This window comes from Loxodonta africana, chromosome 18 (genome assembly GCF_030014295.1).
Source record: "Loxodonta africana isolate mLoxAfr1 chromosome 18, mLoxAfr1.hap2, whole genome shotgun sequence".
Classification (NCBI taxonomy): domain Eukaryota; kingdom Metazoa; phylum Chordata; class Mammalia; order Proboscidea; family Elephantidae; genus Loxodonta; species Loxodonta africana.
In genome coordinates, this window is record NC_087359.1 from 57,186,259 (window position 1) to 57,209,821 (window position 23,563).

General features: G+C 37.5%; 1 protein-coding gene across 9 annotated transcripts in view; it reads right to left on the bottom strand.

The window, feature by feature from the left end:
• NF1 (neurofibromin 1) overlaps positions 1-23,563 on the bottom strand; it is a 253,009-nt gene that overhangs the window by 103,627 nt on the left and 125,819 nt on the right. For 7 of the 9 annotated variants that reach the window (XR_010318398.1, XM_064271434.1, XM_064271436.1 and 4 more), the window contains 6 exons: positions 18,854-19,015; positions 18,615-18,718; positions 10,165-10,300; positions 6,053-6,115; positions 1,370-1,528; positions 743-840 (listed from right to left, as the gene is read on the bottom strand). Coding sequence is in view for 8 of the 9 variants with exons in the window: in XM_064271434.1 (XP_064127504.1) it covers positions 743-840; positions 1,370-1,528; positions 6,053-6,115; positions 10,165-10,300; positions 18,615-18,718; positions 18,854-19,015 (722 nt within the window). In the remaining variant the exon portion in view is untranslated. The remainder of the gene's footprint in view (positions 1-742; positions 841-1,369; positions 1,529-6,052; positions 6,116-10,164; positions 10,301-18,614; positions 18,719-18,853; positions 19,016-23,563) is intronic. The other 2 variants (XM_064271435.1, XM_064271438.1) reach the window with 1 other exon arrangement.

Below are 23,563 nucleotides of genomic sequence, written 5' to 3' on the forward strand. Positions count from 1 at the left end.
ACCATGATGATGACAAACTAGGAGAGTTGTACAAGTCTATTTTAAACTATGAGTCAGAACAATGAGATTCATGTTAAATGAACAGAATTCTGAACATTAACTTACATTTACAAAGCATTTCTCATAAGTTACCTGATTTGTTTCTTTAAAAACAACTCTGAGACAGGTAAACATACTATTATCACTAGTTTACAAATAAAACAACACTCAGAGAGATAAAGTGAAGCAATTGATTAGTGACAGAAATCTAGTTCAACCCAAGTTTTCTAATTATTCATCAACTAAATCTTATGAATTTACATTATTTGGTTTAAAGTATAACTTTTTAGTTCAGATACACTTTGAAACTGAAGTATCAAAAATATTCTAACATCAAAAACATCCTGAATATATAATATTATGCATTACCTATACAATTTTGGTTTTGATTTTCACTAAAAGGAAATCTTTTCTTCTCTCCCATATGATATATAGCACCTCAAATCCTTTTGGTAGATAAGCCAAAAATCACACCTGGTTCTCAAGTAACACAAAATGGAAATCAGTACCAATTTATAATGAATATGGATTTATTTTAGCGCCGTCTCATATAGTGAAATATAAAATAAGGCAAACTATGTTGCTGATCCAGAAAGGAAAGAAACCTACACAGAAGCTTCACATAGACCAGGTACACAGACTTAAGTGAAACTGAAAATATTTGATCCAAACAGAGAAATCGACTTAGTGGCTGGCTGCTTACCTTCGTGCCGCATCAAAGTTGCTTTTCACAAAATCATTAAAAGGCCGCATATGCTCTTCTTTTGTGAAGAGAACATGGTTGGCAATACTCTGAAGTATCTAAACAATAAAACAGGGTTAAAATGAATCAGATAATTTACTGTACACATCTACACATGTAGATATTCTTTAAATAATATGAACTTTCTTGATATAATTTCTACTAGGAGTTAAAATCAACAATTCTTCATTCTATTTTTTTTCACATATAGATACAGTTATACACATACATATATTTAACACATATAAATATATATTTAAAATTTTAAATGCCCCTTTCAATTAAAAAAAAAAAATTCTACAAGGTACATTTCAGTCTCCATTTCAGGATTACCAGGATGATCACACAGAAAATTATCTTCAGAAAACAAGATATTTGCTAAAAAAATTTCCTGTAATTATAAGGCCTATCAGATATCAGTCTAGTGAAATCTTTTGTGATATAAATAAACAAAATGAAAGCCTATTAACTAAAAAACCAGGGCATTTCAAAAATATATTCAAGAAGAAAGTACTGTGACTATGAGAAACTAAAAATTTAATTGGAAGAGATATTTAAGACAGCTAGAGTATCAAAATAATTCTTCACCTTTGACATTAACTTCAAGCCCCTTTCGATTCTAGGTGGTGGCTTTTTATCTAAAATCCCCGCTTCATACGGAGAGACAATAGCAGGATTGATAAATCTGAGGAACATGGCACTTCCTACTGCACCGATGCTGTTCTGAGGAAAACGCTGGCTAACCACCTAGAAACAAGGAGTTGAAAATTGAGCATATCGTTTGGATTAAAACAAAGAAATGGGAAGAAAAAACTCAAAGGTCAAACTTTGCACAAGCTCTGAATCGACCAGCCATCGAGAATGACACATCTCTATTTTTTCCACTCCCAAAACAACAGTAAACAAAGTTCATACTCAATTCTAGTCCCATTATAATTTTAAAGCATAATTAAAATATGTAAGAGGAAAAGAAAAACCTAACAGGTGAGTTGTAGAGAAGAGACCTGAAAAAAAGCTCTTAATTTCATCATTTTTTTTTTTTTTTTATACTGCAGGTTTGATGAGTAACGGAAGCAGACCAAATATTCACGTTTTACTAAGATTAATAGATATGAGTGTGGTCAACTCTTATAAAGTATAACTAAGTTTACAACAGCATACCCTGAAACAGCCTATACCTAATAGTAAATAATGACATTTTGCTGTCTACCAAGTAAAATTGGATTTCTTCAGCAAAATGCTTACCAAAGAAAAAAACCAAAATTTAGTTTTCTTAGATTTTCACTGAGAGAAAAAAATTATAAGTAATGTTACTGCCAATTCCTTTTCTTCACCAGCATGCTTTATAATATAAAGGCCTAGCTATTATTTAAACCATGATGAATGGTAAATTCTTGGAGACCTAAAAGAAAAATGGATACTACCGGAAAAGAAGAGAATCCTCAATTTATAATCTGTCAAGTAAAAAAAGTAAAGGATCCAAAAAATGGTTGCCCACACTGAAAAGCAATATGAACCCAGTGTTTAAAGGGGGATTTATTTTCTCTTTATAAAACACTCTACTTGGAAGGTAAAGTAATAGATTAGATTGGGAAAAGTATTACGAAGTTGGCTTGGCTCCCATCTCTTCACAGTAACCCTGCTTTGAGTTAATATATGAAAAATATATTATTCTGGAATTTGTTTTTTACATATACCACACACACACATTTAACTTATTTAAAGAATACTCATGTAACATTTTAATCTCTATAACTGTTGTTGCTGGGTGTAGTTAACTGTGGATTGAGACAGCTGTGACTACAATAGCGGATTGGCAGTACTCTACTCAATGTTTTGGGATTCTGTAGATAAATACGCACCTCAAACAATATTGGGAAAAAATGAGAAAATGCAATTCATATGCAGAATATCACATCACTCTATTTTTCTTCACAATGCCTCAATAAAATAATACTTTTGTCACAAATTCACAAGGCTCACTGATACCAGATTAGCTCTGCAAAGAGTAAGGATTACTTCATTTTATTCTACTCCATTTAGTGTTTCATCCGGTCCACATTTTGAATGTGTTCTTATCTACTTCCTAAAATATCACAATAATTTTCTACCATCTCTGTTAGGAAATGAGTCAAAGTAAGACTTTAGGGAATGATTTTTTAAGTCCCCTTCCCACCCCAATCTTTCTTTAAGAGCTGATAACAGAGGTGGGTTAAATTAATGCATTCTCACCTTCAATAATGGGAAAACTGGCCAAGAAGGCTAAATACAGCAGCCTTAGTAGAATGGCTGTAACACCTAAATACTGCTGCAGAGTTATTTTTAGTGGAAATATATTTTTTTAATGGACTTAAAGAAAATTCAAATGTTTTTACTATTCCAGTACAGTAAAGACATATGCATGCTCACAGACAAAACTCTGCTTACAATTTCAGAAAGCTCACAGACCTCCATCACTACTGAGTGGTTCTTGAAGAATTCCCAAATTGTAATCTTAGAACAGAAGAAACGTAACAGCATTTCTACAAGATTTTAAAGAGTTGAAGAAATAGTTTAGCAAGAGGGAAGATGGTTAAAAATTCCTTTATATTTAATTTTAAACAGGTTGTTTTAAAAGAATCAGCATGTATTCAGTTTAACCCATCAGTACCCTGAAGTGACTTGTAAAAAGCTAAAAGCCATAGTTTGGTTTTCAAAGAACCAGTTAATTTTTAAAACACTAGCCTACTGGGAAAGTCTATCTCAAAAATATCAACAATGTATGCCCATGGAGAGCTCTTTAAAATACACTTCTGAAAGCAGCTTATACTGACTTTCTCTAGGACAAAAAAGCTTTAAAGGGTGACGCAGGTTTACACCTGGTTTATATTTAATACTACTCAACTTCAGAATTTAATGAAAAGCTAGGTGGATTATTTCCCAAAGGAATACTACTATAAAATTTATGAAAAGTGCTACACCTTCACCATTTTCCACACCTTCGAAAACAGTTCATGTCAAAACCCAAAATATCCACACCTCAGGGACACACGTTGTTTCATGTATCATGTAAATATGTAATCTCACTGAGGGAAGGGTCAGTGTATTTTTGGAACTAAGACCTGATAAAACATAATCGGTATTATTAAAAATGCTTTATAACAAGTCTTGTGAAGGAATCACTTTATGAAACCATTGCTTTTTCTTTCACTACCAGTTAACATCAATGTACTTTTACCTTATAAATATACCCAAACTCAAGTGTTTTGTTTAATTCATAAAAATCTAATTTGGGTCCAAAAGACATCCTGCATTAAAAGCCAAAGTTGGGCCACTCTGTGCTCTGAAACCAGCTATCAGCCAAACGTTCCCTTTAGTCCCCCTGGAAAATCTGAGCTACATAATGCAAATACATCTACCCATAAAGTGTATATCAGCAAGAGGATCACTACCCATACGTGCGTCGTTATTGCAAATTCTCCCTGAGTTAGGTTGGCAATTAGACTTTCAAAGTAAACTGAATAATACATATCTGAATATAACAAACAGTATTATCTCTAATATGACTACACAGTCATACACCAGAAGCCAGAAACTTGTCTATGTATTTTACCTATTCCAATCCATGACACATATGCCCCAAAAGAAAGTAGCTTGCTTTAAAAAGCAAACAAAAAAAAATTAGATTCTATTAAGCAAACAACCCCACAAAATGACATTCTAAATTCATAATAATTATACAGTCTTCATACTTTGGAATGTGTTCCAAAACATTTCATATTACCAATTAGATCTCCTTATTTCCATTAGGACCTCATTACCACCTGCGCTGAGAAATACATTCCAAAATTTGGTTACGAGAAACTTAAAAAAAAAAAAAAAACTCTGAAAATAACTGTATTAGAAAAAATCATTTCAAAGGACATTTTAGACAAAAATCTTAATAAAGCAATGTTAAGAAGGCTAGAAAACATGCTCTAAAGAAACACAGAAAGCCTGAATTTTAATTTATGTGATACACTACACAATGGCATTAGTATAACACTGAACAAGAGTGTTAGAAACAGGAAATTAATTTCAACAGTGATGGTGTATATTATGTTAAACTCACATATGCTGAGAATTAGAAGGCTGAAGCATTAGAAAGAACTATTTTTATTAAGGAAGAAGTTCACCCAATCCAATCAATTTGCTCACAGTTGACCAAACTTACTTAACATATTCAAGAAGAAAATCTTGAATGGACATAATAAAAGCATATGCCTCTAATTTTAATTTAGTTCTTAATTTAAAACAAATTTATAATATATAAAGCTTAGACACAGAATGAAAGATGAAACCGCATGTACCCTATATTCTAAATTATACTTTTTAAAGAAAAGCTACATACCTGAATCATAAAGGTTTCTTTTACATCTTCCTCTAAAATCATTTGAATTATATGAACAAATAGAGTACTGAAGTTTGGTAAGGATAAGTCACACTGACAAAGAATGGCAAATTTAAAATGAATGCATGTTGTATTTTGGACAAATTCCATTCAATGGAATAAAATAATTGACTACCATAATTTTCTTCTTTTTAAATTTAAGCAAGTTCATTGAAGTAGTATATTCGTACATCATGTTTGCAAAATAAGGTGCTTATAAATATGAACTCAATAAGTTTTATTTTAAAAGTACTGTTTTCAATCCCAGTAATTAAATAATGATGTTCTCTAAGGCAAAAGTGGTTTTACCATTAGAGGGTCTACAACCTAAGTGCAAATAAGTTATGCCCAAGGCCGTCTGCATAAAAACATAGGGGGTAAAAAATAAAATTTAGCAACTTTTAGGTAAGATTTGGAAAGTGACACGTTCCCTCCATATACTTCTAACAAGTAAGCAAACTTCCATCTCTAAGAAAAGGAACCACTCACATTACCTGCAAACAAGAAGCAAGAATGAAGAAAGTCAGCATTTCCTAAGGCCTTGAAATTAAGTTTCTTTTGCATTCATTTATAATTCAAAAAAAAAAAATAATAATAACAATAAAGTTAGACCATGGATATCCAATGCAACAAATGCCCCCAAATGCCTTTGGGATAAATCAAACCAAAGGAACACAGAGAATGTTTTTCAGTGTAACTTAATTCCAGGGTTAATTGAAATGAAAGCTATTTTGTGCCAGAATTAGTAGAATGATTTTACAGTGAAGGTCAAATAGGCTGAAGTGAAGATGTTCTTAACAAACAGCAAAAGATTTTTGTTCTGCTTTGAAAGAAACAGCTAATAAAAAGTTCTCCAAACTTACTGATTTTTTGTTTTCCTTTTTTTCTTTTACTGTAGCTTTATTCAGTAGGGAGTGGCAAGTTGCCTACAGAACAGAGATGAGCACAAACAAGTCACAGCACCAACTACATACAGCAACAAAAACAATGTTGGCTTGTACATAAAATTACACGATAAAATGTTACACAAATGGAATCAACAAAAAATTAGAAATCAACTGAATTTTGAGGGATGAATTTTAATCCTGGATTTTAATTTTTATTACACTTTAAGCCAAAGCACTAAATAAATAGTAAGAAATGTTGAGACTCAATCATATCTACTATTTCTGGCTAAAAATCACAGAAAAGCTCTCACCAAGCAGATTTGAGGGTATTAAATACTTGTATTTTAGTTAATTCCTAGCTTGTAATAAATTTTATATAAAATGCTTGTTTATAAGTAGATCACACACTAAAAACACTTCTATGTGTCTACATAGTTTTTCTTGACATGTAAAATACTTCTCTGTGTATCCTTCAATTGACTTAAAATTCCTTTTTCGATATCTGGAATTTAATTAAAATTCTACTGATTAAAAAATTAAAAATTAAATGACTAGGTACAATAGAAATTTCACTTTAAAGATTTTAAATTAAAAACTCTTAGTCTCTTTCTCTTAAGAATGATTACTCTTAAAATTCCATACATTTTCAATTTATAGGCTACTTTCCTGGAATGGTTCTAGTAAGGGGAAGTTAAAAGTTATGCAACATTTGGGAGAAAAATGTTATCAGCTCAACTAGAAATAAGCATTATTTAATATGAAAGTGAAGAAACTGCAGAGAAACTTACTGAATAAAACTGTGTGCCTGTTTAAAATTTTTACATATTACAGCTAACCATTTATTAGAATGTCTCAAACAACAACAACGACGACAAAAAACATAAAGACATTGGTTTCACCTCTCAGAGCTCCTTCTAGGCTAAAGAATTCTTTTAAAATTAAAAGATGCCTGACTGGAATAGATTAGGTAGAACAGTTGCTTTTAAATCTAAAACATTTTCTAAGCCAAATTAGGATTTGTCCTAATCCACTGATACAGAGCACCTTATTCTAGCAATTCTAGGTAATCCACAGTAGAACCCATAAAAATTTGGGCTTAAGATTAGTTCGACATTCGTCCATCCATCAATCCATTCATCCAAGCAATTACTGCGCACCTACATGCCGGACACTGTTCTGGAGGCTGGGACACAGCAGTAAGCTAAAAGGACACAGTCCCTTATCTTATGGAGCTTTGGTTCTAACTTCAGATTTACACACAAAAACCCTGTTGTTGTTAGGTGCCGTCAAGTGGATTTCTGAATCATAGTGACCTTATACGACAGAGTAGAACTGCCTCAAAGGGTTTTCTAGGCTGTAATCTTTACAGGAGCAGATCTCGTTAGGTTTTTCTCCTGCAGAGCTGCTGGGTAGGTTTGAGCCACCAACCTTTTGGTTAGCAACCAAGCACACTTAACCATTGTGCCACCAGGGCTCCATACAAAAGTGCTAGTATATCACAAAAATGAAGTTTTATAGTTTTTTTTTTTTTTTCCAATTTTGGTGTATAACCATTCTTTATAGGCTTAAAAAAATTATGTACTGGGAAAAACAGGACATTTATTTAGTATCATAATGTTTAGCTCTTCCATAGAATTCTCTTATTATAACTTAAGAGAAACTACATTCTAGGAATCCTTTTCTCTTTATTCCAAAACTATCAGGAGAAAAAGTAGAGACATACATGAGAAAATGGCTTAATGACAAATCTGACACATATTCACAGTTGGCCAGTCCTGTATAACTTTAACCCAAAGTCCACAGAGGAAAGCATATAAAATAATAGAGCTAGTTAAAGCATGATTTGAAAAAGGCTTAACAGACAAAATATCAGCTCAACTGAAAAGAGCTGAAGCTCAGAGAAAATTTATTACCTAGAAATATACTCACTTAGCTTTCAAATTTTCCCCAATAGATCCCAAAGCAGGAGCCATGTTTACTAGGGAAAAAAAACACACCACGATCTACTACTATCTATCCCTCCCAGCAGAACATAAACGCACAAAGGTACCATTATGTTAGAGCCAAAACCAAAAGGGCACAAAAAGCCAGAGGAGGGAAGATGAATAAAAACAAAAGAGCGAACCAAAGGGAAAAAAATACATTCGGAAGAAGACATGATGAAAGAGTATCTTGAGATCAAAACTTTTCTTTCTTTTTTAAATTAGTGACTGTAAAATTCCATTATCGGTCACTTATTAAAAAATGAAACCTTATTCATAAACAGCATACAGTTGCTCCATAGTACCATACGTTCCTACAATGTTAAGTTTACCTAACACTTCAAAACAATGCACTGATACAGGATTTATGTTCTTAAAGAGAATAACTTTACGTGAAATTTTAATATGATAGCTCAGGTCTGTTATTAAGATAATGCAGGATACTTTATTTTAGTGCTCTAAAAAAGCACAACACATGGTGTGTAATAAGTCACTTGGGGGGGATTTATTCCTTCATTAACTATTTCCTAAGTACTTTCTAAATTCCAAGCCCTGGTTTTCACTAAGGTTTTATCCTTTATTAGGATCATGGTCTCAAATTGGTATCCAGTTTGCTGATCATAAATATTTTTTGTTTAGAATGACAACCACCTGAAAAATTTCTATCAAAATCTACTAAACCATGTAATCAGGTAGTCAGTCCCCATTCACTTTAACCAACTGAAGTCAAAGCCAATGTCATTTTACAAACCAGTTTGCTCTCTTAAGAACAGTTACTACTAGGCAACCAAGAAGTCCACCCAGACTATTTTTAATGTGCGTTCACTATTTCTCACCTGCCCAGTTTTATAAACATAAAATTACTAAATTAGATTTAAAGAGAAAACTGAGTAAGATCCAAACTTAAGATATCATGTACTGTATTAAGTTTCATAAAATAACTATACAACCTTCCAGCCTCAGAGTTAACCAGCTGAAAAAATTATGTAGGGCTAAGTTTCCTTGAGCTTTTTTCAAAAGGCGGAAACAGTCATGATAAATTGAGACTTAATGCTAAGCAGGCTTTATCATCTATGTATAAGTTGTTTTTTTTTTTAAATAGCTACAGCAGATACATCTTTATAAATAGCAATGGGGAAAACCTTCACACAGAGCAGCCTGAAACAGCTTTTTAAAATGGTGATTTCACTGGTGCTGCTAAGGTCTCTAAGCAACCAAAGCCCTGTGCTAAAAACAAATGGCTGGGGATGGCTCTGCAAAGAAAGAGAGGCAAAGGTATGGGTTTTGGTAAATAAGTAAAATTCTTCCCTTATACCCACCCTGTCCCTAACTCCAGACCCACTAACGTTTCTTCCTGAATCACAATTCACACAGGCTAATGTGGACGACGGCTCAGGACTAGGCAGTGTTTTTTTCTGTTGTACACAGGGTCACTACAAGTCAAACTGACTCAATGACAACAACAACGTGGATACGCATTAACCTTTCTTAGAATGAATAAAATCATTTCTAAAAATGCGTATGTAATTCAAAAACACAGTCAAGGCCATAAAAGGACACAGACCTAATTCCTGCAACAAGAAGGGGGTGACTATGGACATCAAACTCACAAGCATTACTTGCTGTGCTAGTATAAGTAGCACTCTACATAAAATAAACAGAACAACGAGTCTGTCCTGGGAAAACCTGATATAAACACATCCTAATGAGGAAACCAAAATGAGAGATCAAGCATTTCATAACCCAAAAAGCAAGAAGTAGACTTGCCTCATTTGTGAAAGATCTGACAATTAATTTTGGAAAAGTAACAAACAATTCTGTAACATATTTCAACTGCAGCCATCATACCCAATAGATTAGTGCAGTTTAAATTTGCTCCCAAAGCAAGGAAATTAATAATTTCAAAGTATTCCCTCAAAATACTTTAACATACCTCCTAAGCAATATTTATGTTTATTCAAAGCCAATTCCAACAATAATTCTTAATGTATTACTCATCCAAACTGACCAGTCAACCATCCACTAACAGCTAAATCCCTCTTTGGTGAAGTATCCTTCATAATTTAGCTTTGAACTCATAGCGGTAATTTCTAACTTTAAGCATACCTGATATAAACAGTGGCACACACTTCGAAGTTGAGGGGGGAACTCCGAGGAGGAACTGATGATGGCATGAAAGAACTTTTCAGTCATCTGAAGGAGATTCCGCTGGTTTTCTTCAAGGCTTTCTGACTGTTCTAACCTACCAAAAAAACAAAAAAAAAAAAGGTAAAATCAAACAGTTGGTTTAAAAAAAAAAAAAAATCACTCTTTAAAAAAGATTCGTTAATAGACATTCAGCTAAACAGTGTATGGACCTTGGTGGTATCCTGATTTGAACTATAAAAACTGTTCTGTTTTGTTTTTTTTAAAGGGCAATTTTACTAGGAAAGATTTAATAAAAAAAATTAGTCTTAGAATTATTTTGAATTTTAGTGGGTGTGATAATAATAACTGGACATATATTTTTAAGTCCTTATCTGTTGGAAACATGATTTCTGGGATATGATTTAAAATTCCTGGGAAGGGGATGGGAGAAGAAGGGAAAACACGAACAGCAGAATGTTGATGCTGTGAAAGCGGCACACTGAGGATTACATTGTTAGATTATGTTACTAAATTAAACATACATTATTTGAAAATATTTAATCAAGACAATTTATACAGAACAAATGAGGTCGTGCTATTTTTCTTCTTCCTTTAGCAACTAAAGTTCTTACTGTGACTTATAGATCTCACTGTTCTCAAATATTACTTGGTTTCGCAGGAAGGCGGAGCCAACATGGTGCTACAGACAGAAGCACCACGCTGTCCCTCCACAGCAAAGACCCGAAAACTAAGTAAAACAGATAAACGTCAATCCTGGAACCCTAAGTGGCAAATGAGGCGATGACCCAACACCGAATGGAGTTAAGAAACTGGCAGAGGAAAGAGAACGAGGAGAGATACAGAGTGGAAGTTCCCTATCAGCTAATGCAGCACCGATTCACGATTGGCGGACAGGGACTAGGAAAGCAGCTTCACAGAGCTCCCACCAGGAGACAAAGGACCCTGTAACCAGCGCTTCACACTCTCCCATCCTCTACCTTTCATCCCCCTGCTAAGCCTCTGCTGCTTCCCAGGCCGGGAGGCCCTGGCACTATCCCACTTGGATTTTCCCCACCCACACTGGCCAGCTCCTTTGGTGCCATTTTCCTGTTGGCTATTCTTGCTTTTTTCATGCTTCTTTTGGTTTCTTCCCTCTCTCTCACCCCCTTTTCTCCCTGTCTCTCAAACACCTGGCTCTGTGTGCCATCTCCGCTTCCTCCAACAGGCTCTGAAGTGCCGCTTGGCTGGGGAGCCGCTTCCCTAGTCCGCACCGCCATGCTGGTGATATCCCTGGCGCCATTTTTTTTTTTTTTCTTCTTTTTGTTTCTTCATGTCTTGGTTTCTCTTCTCTCTACTTACCTTCTTTTTCTGTCTCCTGAATACCTAGTGCTGCACCCATCTCTGCCCCTTCTAGACAGGCTGTAACTACGTGGCTTGGGAACCACTTCCCTGGTTCGTGCACCTAAGCCAGTGGACTCCCTTGGGGATTTTTTTTTTTTTCTCGTCTCGATTTCCTGTCCCTACCATCTTTCCCCTCTTTTCTCCTGAACATCTGGCACCATGCACCATCTCTGCTCCTTCTAGACTGGCTATGCAGTGCTGCACCGCTGGGGAGCTACTTCCCTGGTCCGTGCCACCACACCGGTGGGCTTCCTCAGGGCATTATTTTTTCCTTTTCCTTTCTCTCTTCTTTTCTCGATTTCTTGTCACCCTCTACCTTTCTTCCTTCCTCTTCTCCCAAACACCTGGTGGCGTGTGCCATCTGTGCTCCTTCCTGACGTGCTGTACAGTGCCACTCAACTGGGGACTCGCTATCACATTTTGCATCACCATGCTGGTGGGATCCCTGGTGGCATTTTTTTTCTTTTTTTCTTCATTTCTCGGTTTCTCTTCTCTACTTTCTTTTCCTGTCTCCTGAATTCCTGGTGCTGTGTGCCATCTCTGCCCCTTCTAGATAGTCTGTGCAGTGCTTAGTGGCTTGGAAGCCACTTCCCTGGTCCGTGCCACCAAGCCAGTGGGCAACCTTGGGGATTTTTTTTTTTTTTTTTTGTATTTTAGATGAAGGTTTACAGAACTAGCTTCTCATTAAAGTTACTACACACATTGTTTTGTGACATTGGTTACCAACTCCACAACACGTTTATACTCTCCCTTTTCAACTTTGGGTTCCTTATTACTATCTCTCCTGTCCCCTCCTGCCTTGTAGTCCTTTCCTCTGGGCTGGACTCGTTTAGTCTTGCTTTGTTTTATGGGTCTGTCTAAACTTTGGCTGAAAGGTGAACCTCAGAAGTGACTTCGGTACTGAGCTAAAAGGGTGTCTGGGCACCATACTCTCAGGCTTTCTCCAGTCCGTCAGACTAGTAAGTATGGTCTTCTTTTGTGAGTTAGAATTTTGTTCTACATTTTTCTCCAGCTGTCTGGGACCCTCTATTGTGATCCCTGTCAGAGCAGTCAGTGGTCGTAGCTGGGCACCATCTAATTGTACTAGACTCAGTCTGGTGGAGGCTGTAGTAGTTGTAGTCCATTAGTCCCTTGGACTAGTCTTTCGTTTTCTTCATTCTCCCTTACTCTCGATGGGATGAGACCAGTGGAGTATCTTAGATGGCCACTCACAGGCTTTGAAGACCCCAGACGCTACTCACTAAATTAGAATGTATAACTTTTTTTTATATATAAACTATGTTATGCCAATTGAGCTAGATGTTCCCCATCCCCACAGCCCTCAACCCAGGAATTAGGTCTCTCTCAGGGGACTTATTGATGTATTTGTGGAGGTTCCATGACCTTGCCTTGTTCAAGTTGTGCTGGCTTCCCTGGTATTGTGTACTGTCTTACCCTTCACCGAAGTTACCTCTTATCTATTGTCTAATTAGTGTTTTTCCATCCCCATCCCTCCCCTCCCTCATAAGCATCAAAAATTGGTTTTTTTTGTGCGTGTAAACCTTTTCATGAGCTTTTATAGTAGTGGCCTCGTACAGTATTTGTCCTTTTGTGATTGACTTATCTCACTCAGCATAATGCCCTCCAGATTCATCCATGTTGTGAGATGCTTTGCAGACTCATCACTGTTCTTTACTGTTGCATAGTACTCTATCGTGTGTATGTACCGTAACTTGTTTATCCATTCATCCGTTGATAGGCATCTAGGTTGTTTCCGTTTTTTGCTATTGTGAACAATGCTGCAATAAACATGGGTGTGCATGTGTCTATTCATATGACGGCTCTTATTTGTCTCAGCTATATTCCTAGGGATGGGATTGCTTGGATCGTATGGTATTTCTATTTCTAGCTTTCTAAGGAAGCACCATATCACTTTCCACAGTGGTTGTACCATTCTGCATTCCCACCAGCAATGCATAAAGAGTTCCAGTCTCCCCCAGCCTCTCCAATATTTGTTATTTTCTGTTTTTTTGATCCATGCCAGTAATGCCGGGGTGAGACGGTATCTCATTGTGGTTTTGATTTGCATTTCTCTAATGGCTAGTGATCATGAGCATTCCCTTGTGTCTGTTAGCTGCTGGAATGTCTTTTTTGGTGAAGTATCTGTTCATTTGCTTTGCAACCCTGGGGATTTTTTTTTGTCTATTCTTTATTTCTTGTCTCTACCATCCCTCCCTCCTTTTCTCCTGAACGCCTGGTGCTGTGTGCCATCTCTGCTCTTTCTAGACAGACTATGAAGTGCCGCATCGCTAGGGAGCCACTTCCCTGGTCCACACCACTCCCTTGGGGTTTTTTTTTTTTTTTTTCCTTTGCTCTATTTCTTGTCTCTTTCTACTATGCTTCCCATCTTTTCTCCTGAACACCTGGCACTGTGTGCCATCTCTGCTCCTTCTAGACAAACTGTGCAGTGCCACGTGGCTGGGAGGCCACTTCCCTGGTCTACACCACCACACCAGTGGGCTCCCTTGGAGTACTTTATTTTTCGTCTTCTTTTCTTTCCTCAATTTCTTGTCTCCCTCTACCTTCCTTCCTTACCCTTCTCCTGAACACCTGGCATCATGTGCCATTTCCACTCCTGGACAAGCTGTGCAGCACTGCTTAGCTTGGGACATACTTCTGGAGGGCTCCCTTGGGGTATTTTTTTTCTTTCTTCTTTCTTTTCTCAGTTGCTTATCTCTATCTCTTTTCCCTTCCTTCCTCCCCCAACCACCTGGCATCTTTTTTTTTTTTTTGGTTTCTTTTCTCTTTACATTCTTTCCATTCCTTTCTCCTGACCACCTAGCTGCCTCTGCCTTTCTCTCCTCCCCCTCTTTTTTTTTTTTTTTTTAAATCTAGCTTCTTATCTCTCTCTCCCTTCCTTTCTTTCCTTTCTCCTGCTGATCTGGGTGGGTATGCTGTATCTGCTGTCCCTTCCTGACGGGCTGTGCCTCACCACTTGGCTGGAAAGTCACTGGCACATGGCCTCCCCACGCCACTCCAACGGCAGGCTCCCTAAGCACTTTTTTTTTTTTTTTGCTTCTTTTTCTTTCTCCTCTTCCTCTTTTTTCCCACACCTGCTTAGCACCACACATCACAATCTCTCCTCCTTCCTATCTGCACTGTGCACTGAACATTGTACCCTCAAGAAGCACGGTCTACTGGAACCTGCCCTGCACTGACCCCTGGCCCTGCTCTGCTGGTCCCAGTGCGTGCCACAAAGAGCCCATCCCTGTCCCTCCCCTGCTGCACCATAGCTGAGTAACTGGCCCTGCCCATTGGACCAGGTGGGGAGAAGTATCATGCCCACAGAGAAGCAAACAACAAAGAACACCTAGCCCACCTGCTCAGACATATCTAAATAAAATATTACTTGCTTTCTTTTTAACACCAGATCCCATGAATCTGCTTGAAATTCTCTTTCCCTCAGCTTCATGACCCCTGTATTGCCTACGTGGTTCTACCCTGTTTCTGTGCTTAGTTTTCTGGGTCAGCTTCTTCTTCTTAAAATTGTGGGACAGTAACCCCCACTGGAAAACCCTGGTGGCATAGTGGTTTAGTCGCTATGGCTGCTAACCAAGAGTTTAGCAGTTCAAATCCGCCAGGCGCTGGTTGAAAACTCTACAGGGCAGTTCTACTCTGTTTGATAGGGTCGCTATGAGTCGGCATCGACTCGACAGCAGTGGAGTTTTTTTGTTTTGTTTTGTTTTAATCCCCACTGAAGGAACCCTAATAGTGCAACGGTTAAGCGCTTGGCTGTTAACTGAAAGGTCAGCATTTCAAACCCACCAGCCACTCTATGGTAGAAAAAAAAACTGGCAATCTGTTTCCATAAATATTACAGCCTAGAAAACCCTATGGGGCACTTCTACTCTACCCTACAGGGTCACTATGAGGGGAATCGACTCAACTGCACACAACCACCACTACTACCTCCCACTGGCCTTTTCCCTAAACTCTTTCGGCTTCAATTATCCAGCTCTATGTAAATGACTCAAATCTTCTAACTACCAGGTCTATATTTTCTTTTTAATTATAAACTATTTCCAACATATTAAAAATAATAAAATACTTGTGTATTCACCACTAAGATTTAACAAATATTAACAATTATTATATTTCTTCAATTTCTTTTGTTGTTTAGAAATGTTACAAGAGCTACAGCCAAAGGTCAAATCCCATCCCATTCCCCTCCATTTCCAGCAGCATTAACAATCCTCAAGTAGAGAATTCTTCCAATTTGTATTTCTCTATGTGTATGTCCTCACAAAGATATTAAACACATTCTTGCACACATATACATGTATGTGTTTTTCAAATTTTCCTAAACTTTGATTCCCAGTATTGTGCGGTTGTCCTCCATTTTGTGATCTGATGTAATTATCCTATGTGTTGTAGATCTTAACCTCTATGTTGTTAATGAGGCAGGATTAGAGGCAGTTATGTTAATGAGGCAGGACTCAATCTACAGGATTAGAGTCAAACTCTTCTGAGATATAAAAGAGAGAAGGGAGCAGAAAGCAAAGGGACCTCATACTACCAACAAAGAAGGGCCAGGAACAGAACATGCCCTTTGGACTCAGGGACCCTGTGCGAGAAGCTCTTAGACCAGAGGAAGATTGATGACAAGGACCTTCCCCAAGAGTGACAGAGAACTCCTAAACTCTGAGAGGATAAATTTCTGTTTGTTAAAGCCATCCACTTGTGGTATTTCTGTTATAGGAGCACTAGATAACCAAGAGAAGTAGTTTGCCTTGAGGGCAGGCCTTTGGTACAGAGAACAGAATACTATGGGCATATTCCTTGGGATTATTTCAAAATGGCTACTTTTCCTCTGATCTGCATAGTGAGAACCTGGTGGTGCTCCTGGAGGTAAAACTCACAGAAGTATACGGTCCCCCTAAAACTGGGCCCCTAGGAATTTTAACTCTCAGAATAGTCTACATTTCGCCTCGAGCAGTTTATCGATTACTGTTCAATTGTTCTATCAGTTACTGGCTCCAGTGTGTTCTGCTGCTAGTAAGCTGTGATTTTCTGTATTCACCTGTCTCTGGTTTTTGGAGCAGTGGCTTCCCTTTGATCTCAATTCTCTGACGGGTCTAAGGAGTTGCTGATTTTCGGTTTTTCAGTGTTTTTCTTGTTGTGAGGACAAGGGTGACAACTTCCAAGGTCTTTACGTATCAGAGTGGCCCTCAGTTTGATTTTAAGCAACCTGAATATAAGAAGTTTGTCATCTAGTTCTCTTTGTTGCACCACAGAACTTAGTACAGATTTCTTTCAGGCAGTTAGTTTACTCGTTAGTCATTTTTCAATCTTTAGAAAGTGAAACTGCTTGATAGTAATAAAATATAAGATGGCTTTAAAAGAATATTGCCTTTAAATTTTAAATTATAACTATTTAACTATTTTAACAAAATTGGCTAATTTAGTGCTGGCTTTTCAATTAGAAATTACAATTGATACTTCAGCAAAGGCAAGGTCAAAAATACCAGTTGATATAAAGTTGCTGAATAATACTTATTTAGGAAGAGCAACCATCAAGAAGCCCTGAACTTAGCTTAAAAAATATGACCTTAAGGTGCTAACTGAATGGAAGACAGGCAAGAGAACGTTATCATGTGCCTTTTAAAAGCAAGCATAAGATAACTGGGTAAAATCATTCATTCAACAAATATTTATGAGCAGTAAGCCAGATACCATGCTCAACGCTCAAGAAAAGATATAAAAGATCCCACCGTCTGGGGGGGATTCATATAATAAATGATTACAATTTAGTGTTAAAATGATGGCGTGTGTGTGAAAGACACTATGAAGAACAGAATAAAGATGATTTCTTTGCTCATGTGTAGTGTGTATATATTGGGGGGCATACGGTGACAGTAGAGAAAGCTTCACAGATGGTGATTTTTAAATGGCATCTTGCATTACCTCTTTGCCTCCTTCCCTTCTCCGAAGGCACTCCTCACTATAGGAGGAGTGAGTTAGAAAAAGTTAAGCATGCTCAGTTCAGTGCTGTCCTCTCCGACCTGGGCTATGTCTCTCTGCAGAGAAGATGTATTCTGATCTTCCCTCTACTTGTGAGGTAAAGAGCCTGACAGCCCCTGTGAGGGAAGTCTGTCATTACTCAGCTGTGCTAAGAACAGGGTAGATGAGAATATTTGAAGGTGAAGTATTAGCAAGCCCTTCTGCCCACAGGATCTAACGTCATAGTCTCTAATAAATTTTATCCGAAATAGATGTGATATTTATTTCTGGTACCCTCCCCCCTTTCTTCTATCCTTTCTGGTTTTGAAGTTGGGCAAGGAAGAGAGGTATTATTTATTAGGCATCTCCATTCCCATGTATTTAAAAATGAAAAAAAACATGTATATATGTCATTGGGGTTAAACAGTACGTATGAAAGAATGGTAAGAGGTAAGGGTGGATTATAGCTAGACTACAAGGCAAAGGACTCTAAACTTTATCTTGCAGTCAATGAAGAACTAAGAACTAAGAAAGAACGTGACCAAAAATTTTGTTTCAGAAGAATAAGTCCTACAGCAAATCACCTGAAAACAACAAAGACCAAATGCTGGGACAATGATTAGAGGGCTAAATAAACTATGATATAGTCAAACTATGAAAACATTATAGTTAAAAAGAATGTGATTGATCTTTATACACTGACATAGGAAGATCTAAGACAGCTGGTTAAGTTAAAAGAAAATCAAGTTGAAAAACCATGTATACTATATGCTACCATTTATATTAAGCACATACACATTACAATACACATTTTCTTTATATGCAAAAGGGCATAAAAACAGACTAAACCAGTAACAGTACTACATCTCTGGAGGGACTAGAGGTGGTAGTCAAAGATGCCTTTAATGTCATCTGTAATGTGTATTTGTACATAACTTTTATAATTAAAAACTAATTTTCAGAGTGAAGAGGAGAAACTACGAGGGCCTTGCCTCAAACAGTGGTAGTGAAAACAGGGAGAGCAGTTGTATAGAAGAGGACTGACAAACCTGGTAGGATCCACTTCAAAGCTAACATGTTGCCAGTCAGAGGATGTGATCACAATTCTTAGTAAAGGATCCAGGAGTTTTTGTAGGTAGGTAGCACCATATACCTAAAGAGATGCACAAGTAGGAATTTATTATGTCTGCTTCATATATCTTCAGGAAAGAAGACGCTCCACTCTGTACGTACTGTACATAATCATTGTTTGGTGTGTCCATACATAAAAAGATGAACAGATACAAACCTTGAAACAGAATGTCATTATTTTACTGGCCAAGCTGTTGCCTCGGAAAAGCGTCTGCATGGAGTCTGCCAGCTCTACTTCCTTAGAAAACATGTTCCAGAGCAACTGGTAGAGTAAATGTCGAGAATCAAACAGGGTAACCAGAACTCGAGCTAGTTCATCCTGAGAACAAAACAAAATTGGCTTAGTGTAACCAGTTTCATTTTTTCTTCAGAAAGAAGTTGAAAACTGGCAGAAAGGCAAATCCAAAGTGGACAACCACCTGCCAAACCAAGGTAAATGTTGACTGTCTAAATTTCCCCCTGGGATGTACCTGTGTACATTTGTTTACAACCTGATTGTTTATGTACCCCTGTAATAGCTGTTAAATCTAAGGATTAACTGGTAAAAGGTAACTAACAGAAGCATAGGCTTTACCAGGAATCAGAAAAACTCCAGGAGTCAGCACAAATTACATGACAAAATGAAAGAGAGTGGAAATAGAGGATTTTAGCAAATAGTTGAGTTTCATTTAACAAAGGCATTGGCACAGGTCATTTTCTTAGAAAATCAGTGAGAAGGAATAGACTTTGGTGACCAAAAAAAGCCCTACTCTCTTCTCACATAGTCAGGAAACTCAGTGAACATTTAACATGGACTGAGCAGAAAAACAACAAAAATAGAAAGACTACAGGATTTTCAAGAAACAGGAAGAGGAGGACCTGTGCAGTTGCATTCCGAACCAAGAGATCAAGATTTAGTACAAATAATGTCAGAAGTCGGACTACATGAAGAAGAACACAGCATCAGGATTGCAGGAAGACCCATTAACAACCTGTGGTATACAGATGACACAACCTTGCTTGCTGAAAATGAAGACGACTTAAACCACTCACTAATGAAGGTCAAAGACTACATACAGCCTTCAGTATGGATTATACTTGAACATAAAGAAAACAAAAATCCTCATAATTGGACCAATAAATAACATCATGATTAACGGAGAAAAAACTGAAGCTGTCCACAATTTCATTCTACTTGAATCAACAATCGACGTCCATGGAAGCAGCAGTCAAGAAATCAAACAATGTATTGCATTAGGCAAATCTGCTGCAAAAGATCTCTTCAAAGTTTTGAAAGACCAAGATGTCACTTTGATGATTAAAGTGCATCATATGCATATGAAAGCTGGATAGTGAAAAAGGAAGACAGAAAAAGAATGCGTTCAAGCTGTGTTCTTGATGAAAAATAGTGAATATATTGTGGACTGCCAAAGAACGAACAAATCTTCTTCAGTGTTAGAAGAAATGCAACCAGAATATTCCTTAGAAGTGAGGATGGCAAGACCTCAACTCACTTACTGTGGGTACATCACAGGAAAAGACAAATTGCTAGAAAAGGACATCATCTCTGGAAAAGTAGAGGGCCAATGAAAACTAGAGGAACGCTGAATGAGACAGACTAACAGAACAGCCACAACAATAGGCTCAAAAATACCAGTGATCACGAAGATGGCACAGGACAGGCAACTTTTGTTCTGTTATACATAAGGCTGACATGAGTCGTAGCCAATTCAGGGGCAATTAATAACAAGTTTTTGGTACACCCAAGAAAAATGATCTTATAGTAAATCACCGTTTAAGCACACATTGAGAGGATACCTAGAGGCAGCCATAAAAAAAAATTCCCTAAACCTCATGCAGTGACAACAAAGGCCAGGATCATAGCTCATGGCCCCTCTGATTCTTACCTGGTCCCAGGACTACAATAATCTGATATTTCATTATAGGAAAAGATTTGACGACCCTAACCACAGCTAATCTAGAAGCCAAAGAATTATGAAGACCTAATATTCTGTTCTATTCCCCACAGTTACATACTAAATATTTGACTAGATAAAAAATTCTACCCATCATTATATAAAGCCAAATATAATTATGAGACAGGATTCAGTTACAAAATAGAAACTATTTTTAGACTACTGTGCTACATTTTTTTTCTATTCCAATCCCCAACCCTAAATTCTGAAAACCAGTGAAACTTTATGCACTAGAATTTATAAAACATTATTTACAAAATAGAATTAAAAAGCAAAAACTATAAAGTTCCTGGAAGATAATACAGGAACAAAATTAGGGGACCTAATTTTCAGCATAAATAGTCTATCAAACACAATTAAAAACATACAAACAACAGAAGATAATTTAGGTAACTGGGATATCCTAAAAATTAAATATTTATGCTCATCAAGACTTTACAAAAGAGTAAAAAGAGAACCTACAGACTGGGAAAAAATCTTTGGCAATGACAGATCCAACAAGGGTCTAATCTCTAAAATATATAGAAAATTGCAACAACAACAAAAAGACAATCCAATGGGGGGGGGGAAAAAAAGCAAAGGACATGAACAGACACTTCACCAAAGAGAACATTCAGATGGCCAAAAAATACATGAAGAGATGCTTGCAATCATTAGCTGTTACCCATGACCCGCTGCTGTCAAGTCGATTCTGACTCATAGCGACCCTATAGGGCAGAGCAGAACTGCCCCAGAGGGTTTCCAAGGAGCAGCTGGTTGAATTTCATCTGCTGACCTTCTGATTAGCAGCTGAGCTCTTAACCACTGTGCCACCAGGCTCCCGTTAGCCATCAGAGAGATGCAAATCAAAACTACAATGAGATAACGTGAATGCATCTGGAGGACAAATACTGTATGAGACCACTACCGTAAAAACTCATGAAAAGGTTTGCATACAAAAAGAAACAATATTTGATGGTTATGAGGGAGGACAGGGGTAGGGGTGGAAAAACAGACAACAGATGAGTAGTACCTTTGGTGAAGAGTAAGACAGGACACAATACTGGGGAAGCCGGCACAACCTGTACAAGACAAGGCCATGGTAGCTCCAGAAACGTTCAAACTTCCTGAGGGACTGAACTGCTGGGCTGAGAACTGTGGGGACCATGGCCTCAGGGAACACCTAGCTCAACTGGCATAAAAGAATTTATAAACAATATGTTCTGCATTCTACTTTGGTGAGTACCATCTGGAGTCTTGGAAGCCTGTGAGTGCCCATCTGGGACACTCCACTGGTCTCACCCCTTCGGAAGCAAGGAAGAATGAAGACGTAAGAGAAGGATTAGTCCAAAGGACTAATGGACCACAACTACTACAGCCTCCACCAGACTGAGTCCAGTACAACTACATGGTGCCTGGCTGCCACCACGGACTGCTCTGACAGGGATCACAATAGAGGGTCCTGGACAGAGCTGGAGAAAAATGTGGAAAAAAACTCTAACTCAAAAAGAAAGAGCAAACTTGCTAGCCTGACAAAACCCTGAGAGAATTGCCCCGGGAAACCCTTTCAGCTCAGTACTGAGGCCACTCCTGAGGTTTACCGTTCAGTCAAAGATCGAACAGGCCCATAGAACAAAACAAGACTAAAGGGGCACACCAGCCCTGGGGCAGGGACTAGAAGGTAGGAGGGAATAGGAAAGCTGGTAATAGGGAATGCACGGTTGAGAAGGGAGAGTGCTGACATGTCATGGGGTTGTTAACCAAAGTCATACAACAATGTGTGTACTGTCTGATGAGAAACTAGTTCTGTAAATCTTCACCTACAGTTCAATTAAAAAAAAAAAACCTACAATGAGATGCCATCTCACCCCTGCAAAAATGGCAATGATCAAAAAACAAAACTAAAGCTGATGAGGTAGTAGGGAGATTAAAACTCTTATATACTGCTGGTGGGATTGTAATACAGTACAACCACTATGGAAAATGGTATGGAGCTTTCTCAAAAAGCTAGAAATAGAAAATACCTTATGATCCAGCAATCTCACTCCTAGGTATACATCCAAGAGATTCAACAGCAGTGACATGAATAAACATATGCACACCTATCCTCACTGCAGCGTTATTCACAAAAGCAAAAAGATGGCAACAACCTCAGTGCCCATCAAGAGGTAAACAGATAAACTGCAGTACATACGTACAATAGAATACCACACAACTATAAAGAATAACGAGAAGTCCACAAAACATCTTACAACGTGGATGAATCCAGAGGACATTATGCTGAGTGAAATAAGTTAATCGCAAAAGAACAAATGTTTTATGGTTCCACATAAAAAGTTAAGAATAGATATACACACAGAAAGAAACATTCTTTGATAGTTACCAGGGATGGAAGGGGGAAGGAGGGGAAATCACATCCTAGAGAGCAAAAAAAAAAAAAAAAAAAGAGAGTAGACACTTGTTATTTTCAGTGATTGGAGAGGCAATCTCAAATATGGGTGAACCCTGCACAACTTGACCAAGGTAAATGAAGGCACTAAGAAGTACACACAAAAAAGGGACTTTGGTAAATGCTATTACATATACAACAGTAATAACAACCAAAATATATGTGTGTGGTTACATAGGTAGATATGTATGCATATATGCGTATAGGAAGGCATATGCGAGAGCATGCATGTATATGTAGAGGTTCATCTGTAGACATATGTACATACATGTTTGCATGTGCTGCATATATGTAATAAAGCACATAGAGGGCACAGTTATGGAGACCTCCTAGACATGTCCAAACAACTCATGGGATTGGTTTACTGGGTTGAAAGGCTTAGGACCATAGCCTTGTGGGATAACTTAGTCAACTGGCATAACATAGTTCACAAAGTAAATGTTCTATATCCTAGTTTGGAAAGTAGTGCCTGGGATCTTAAAAG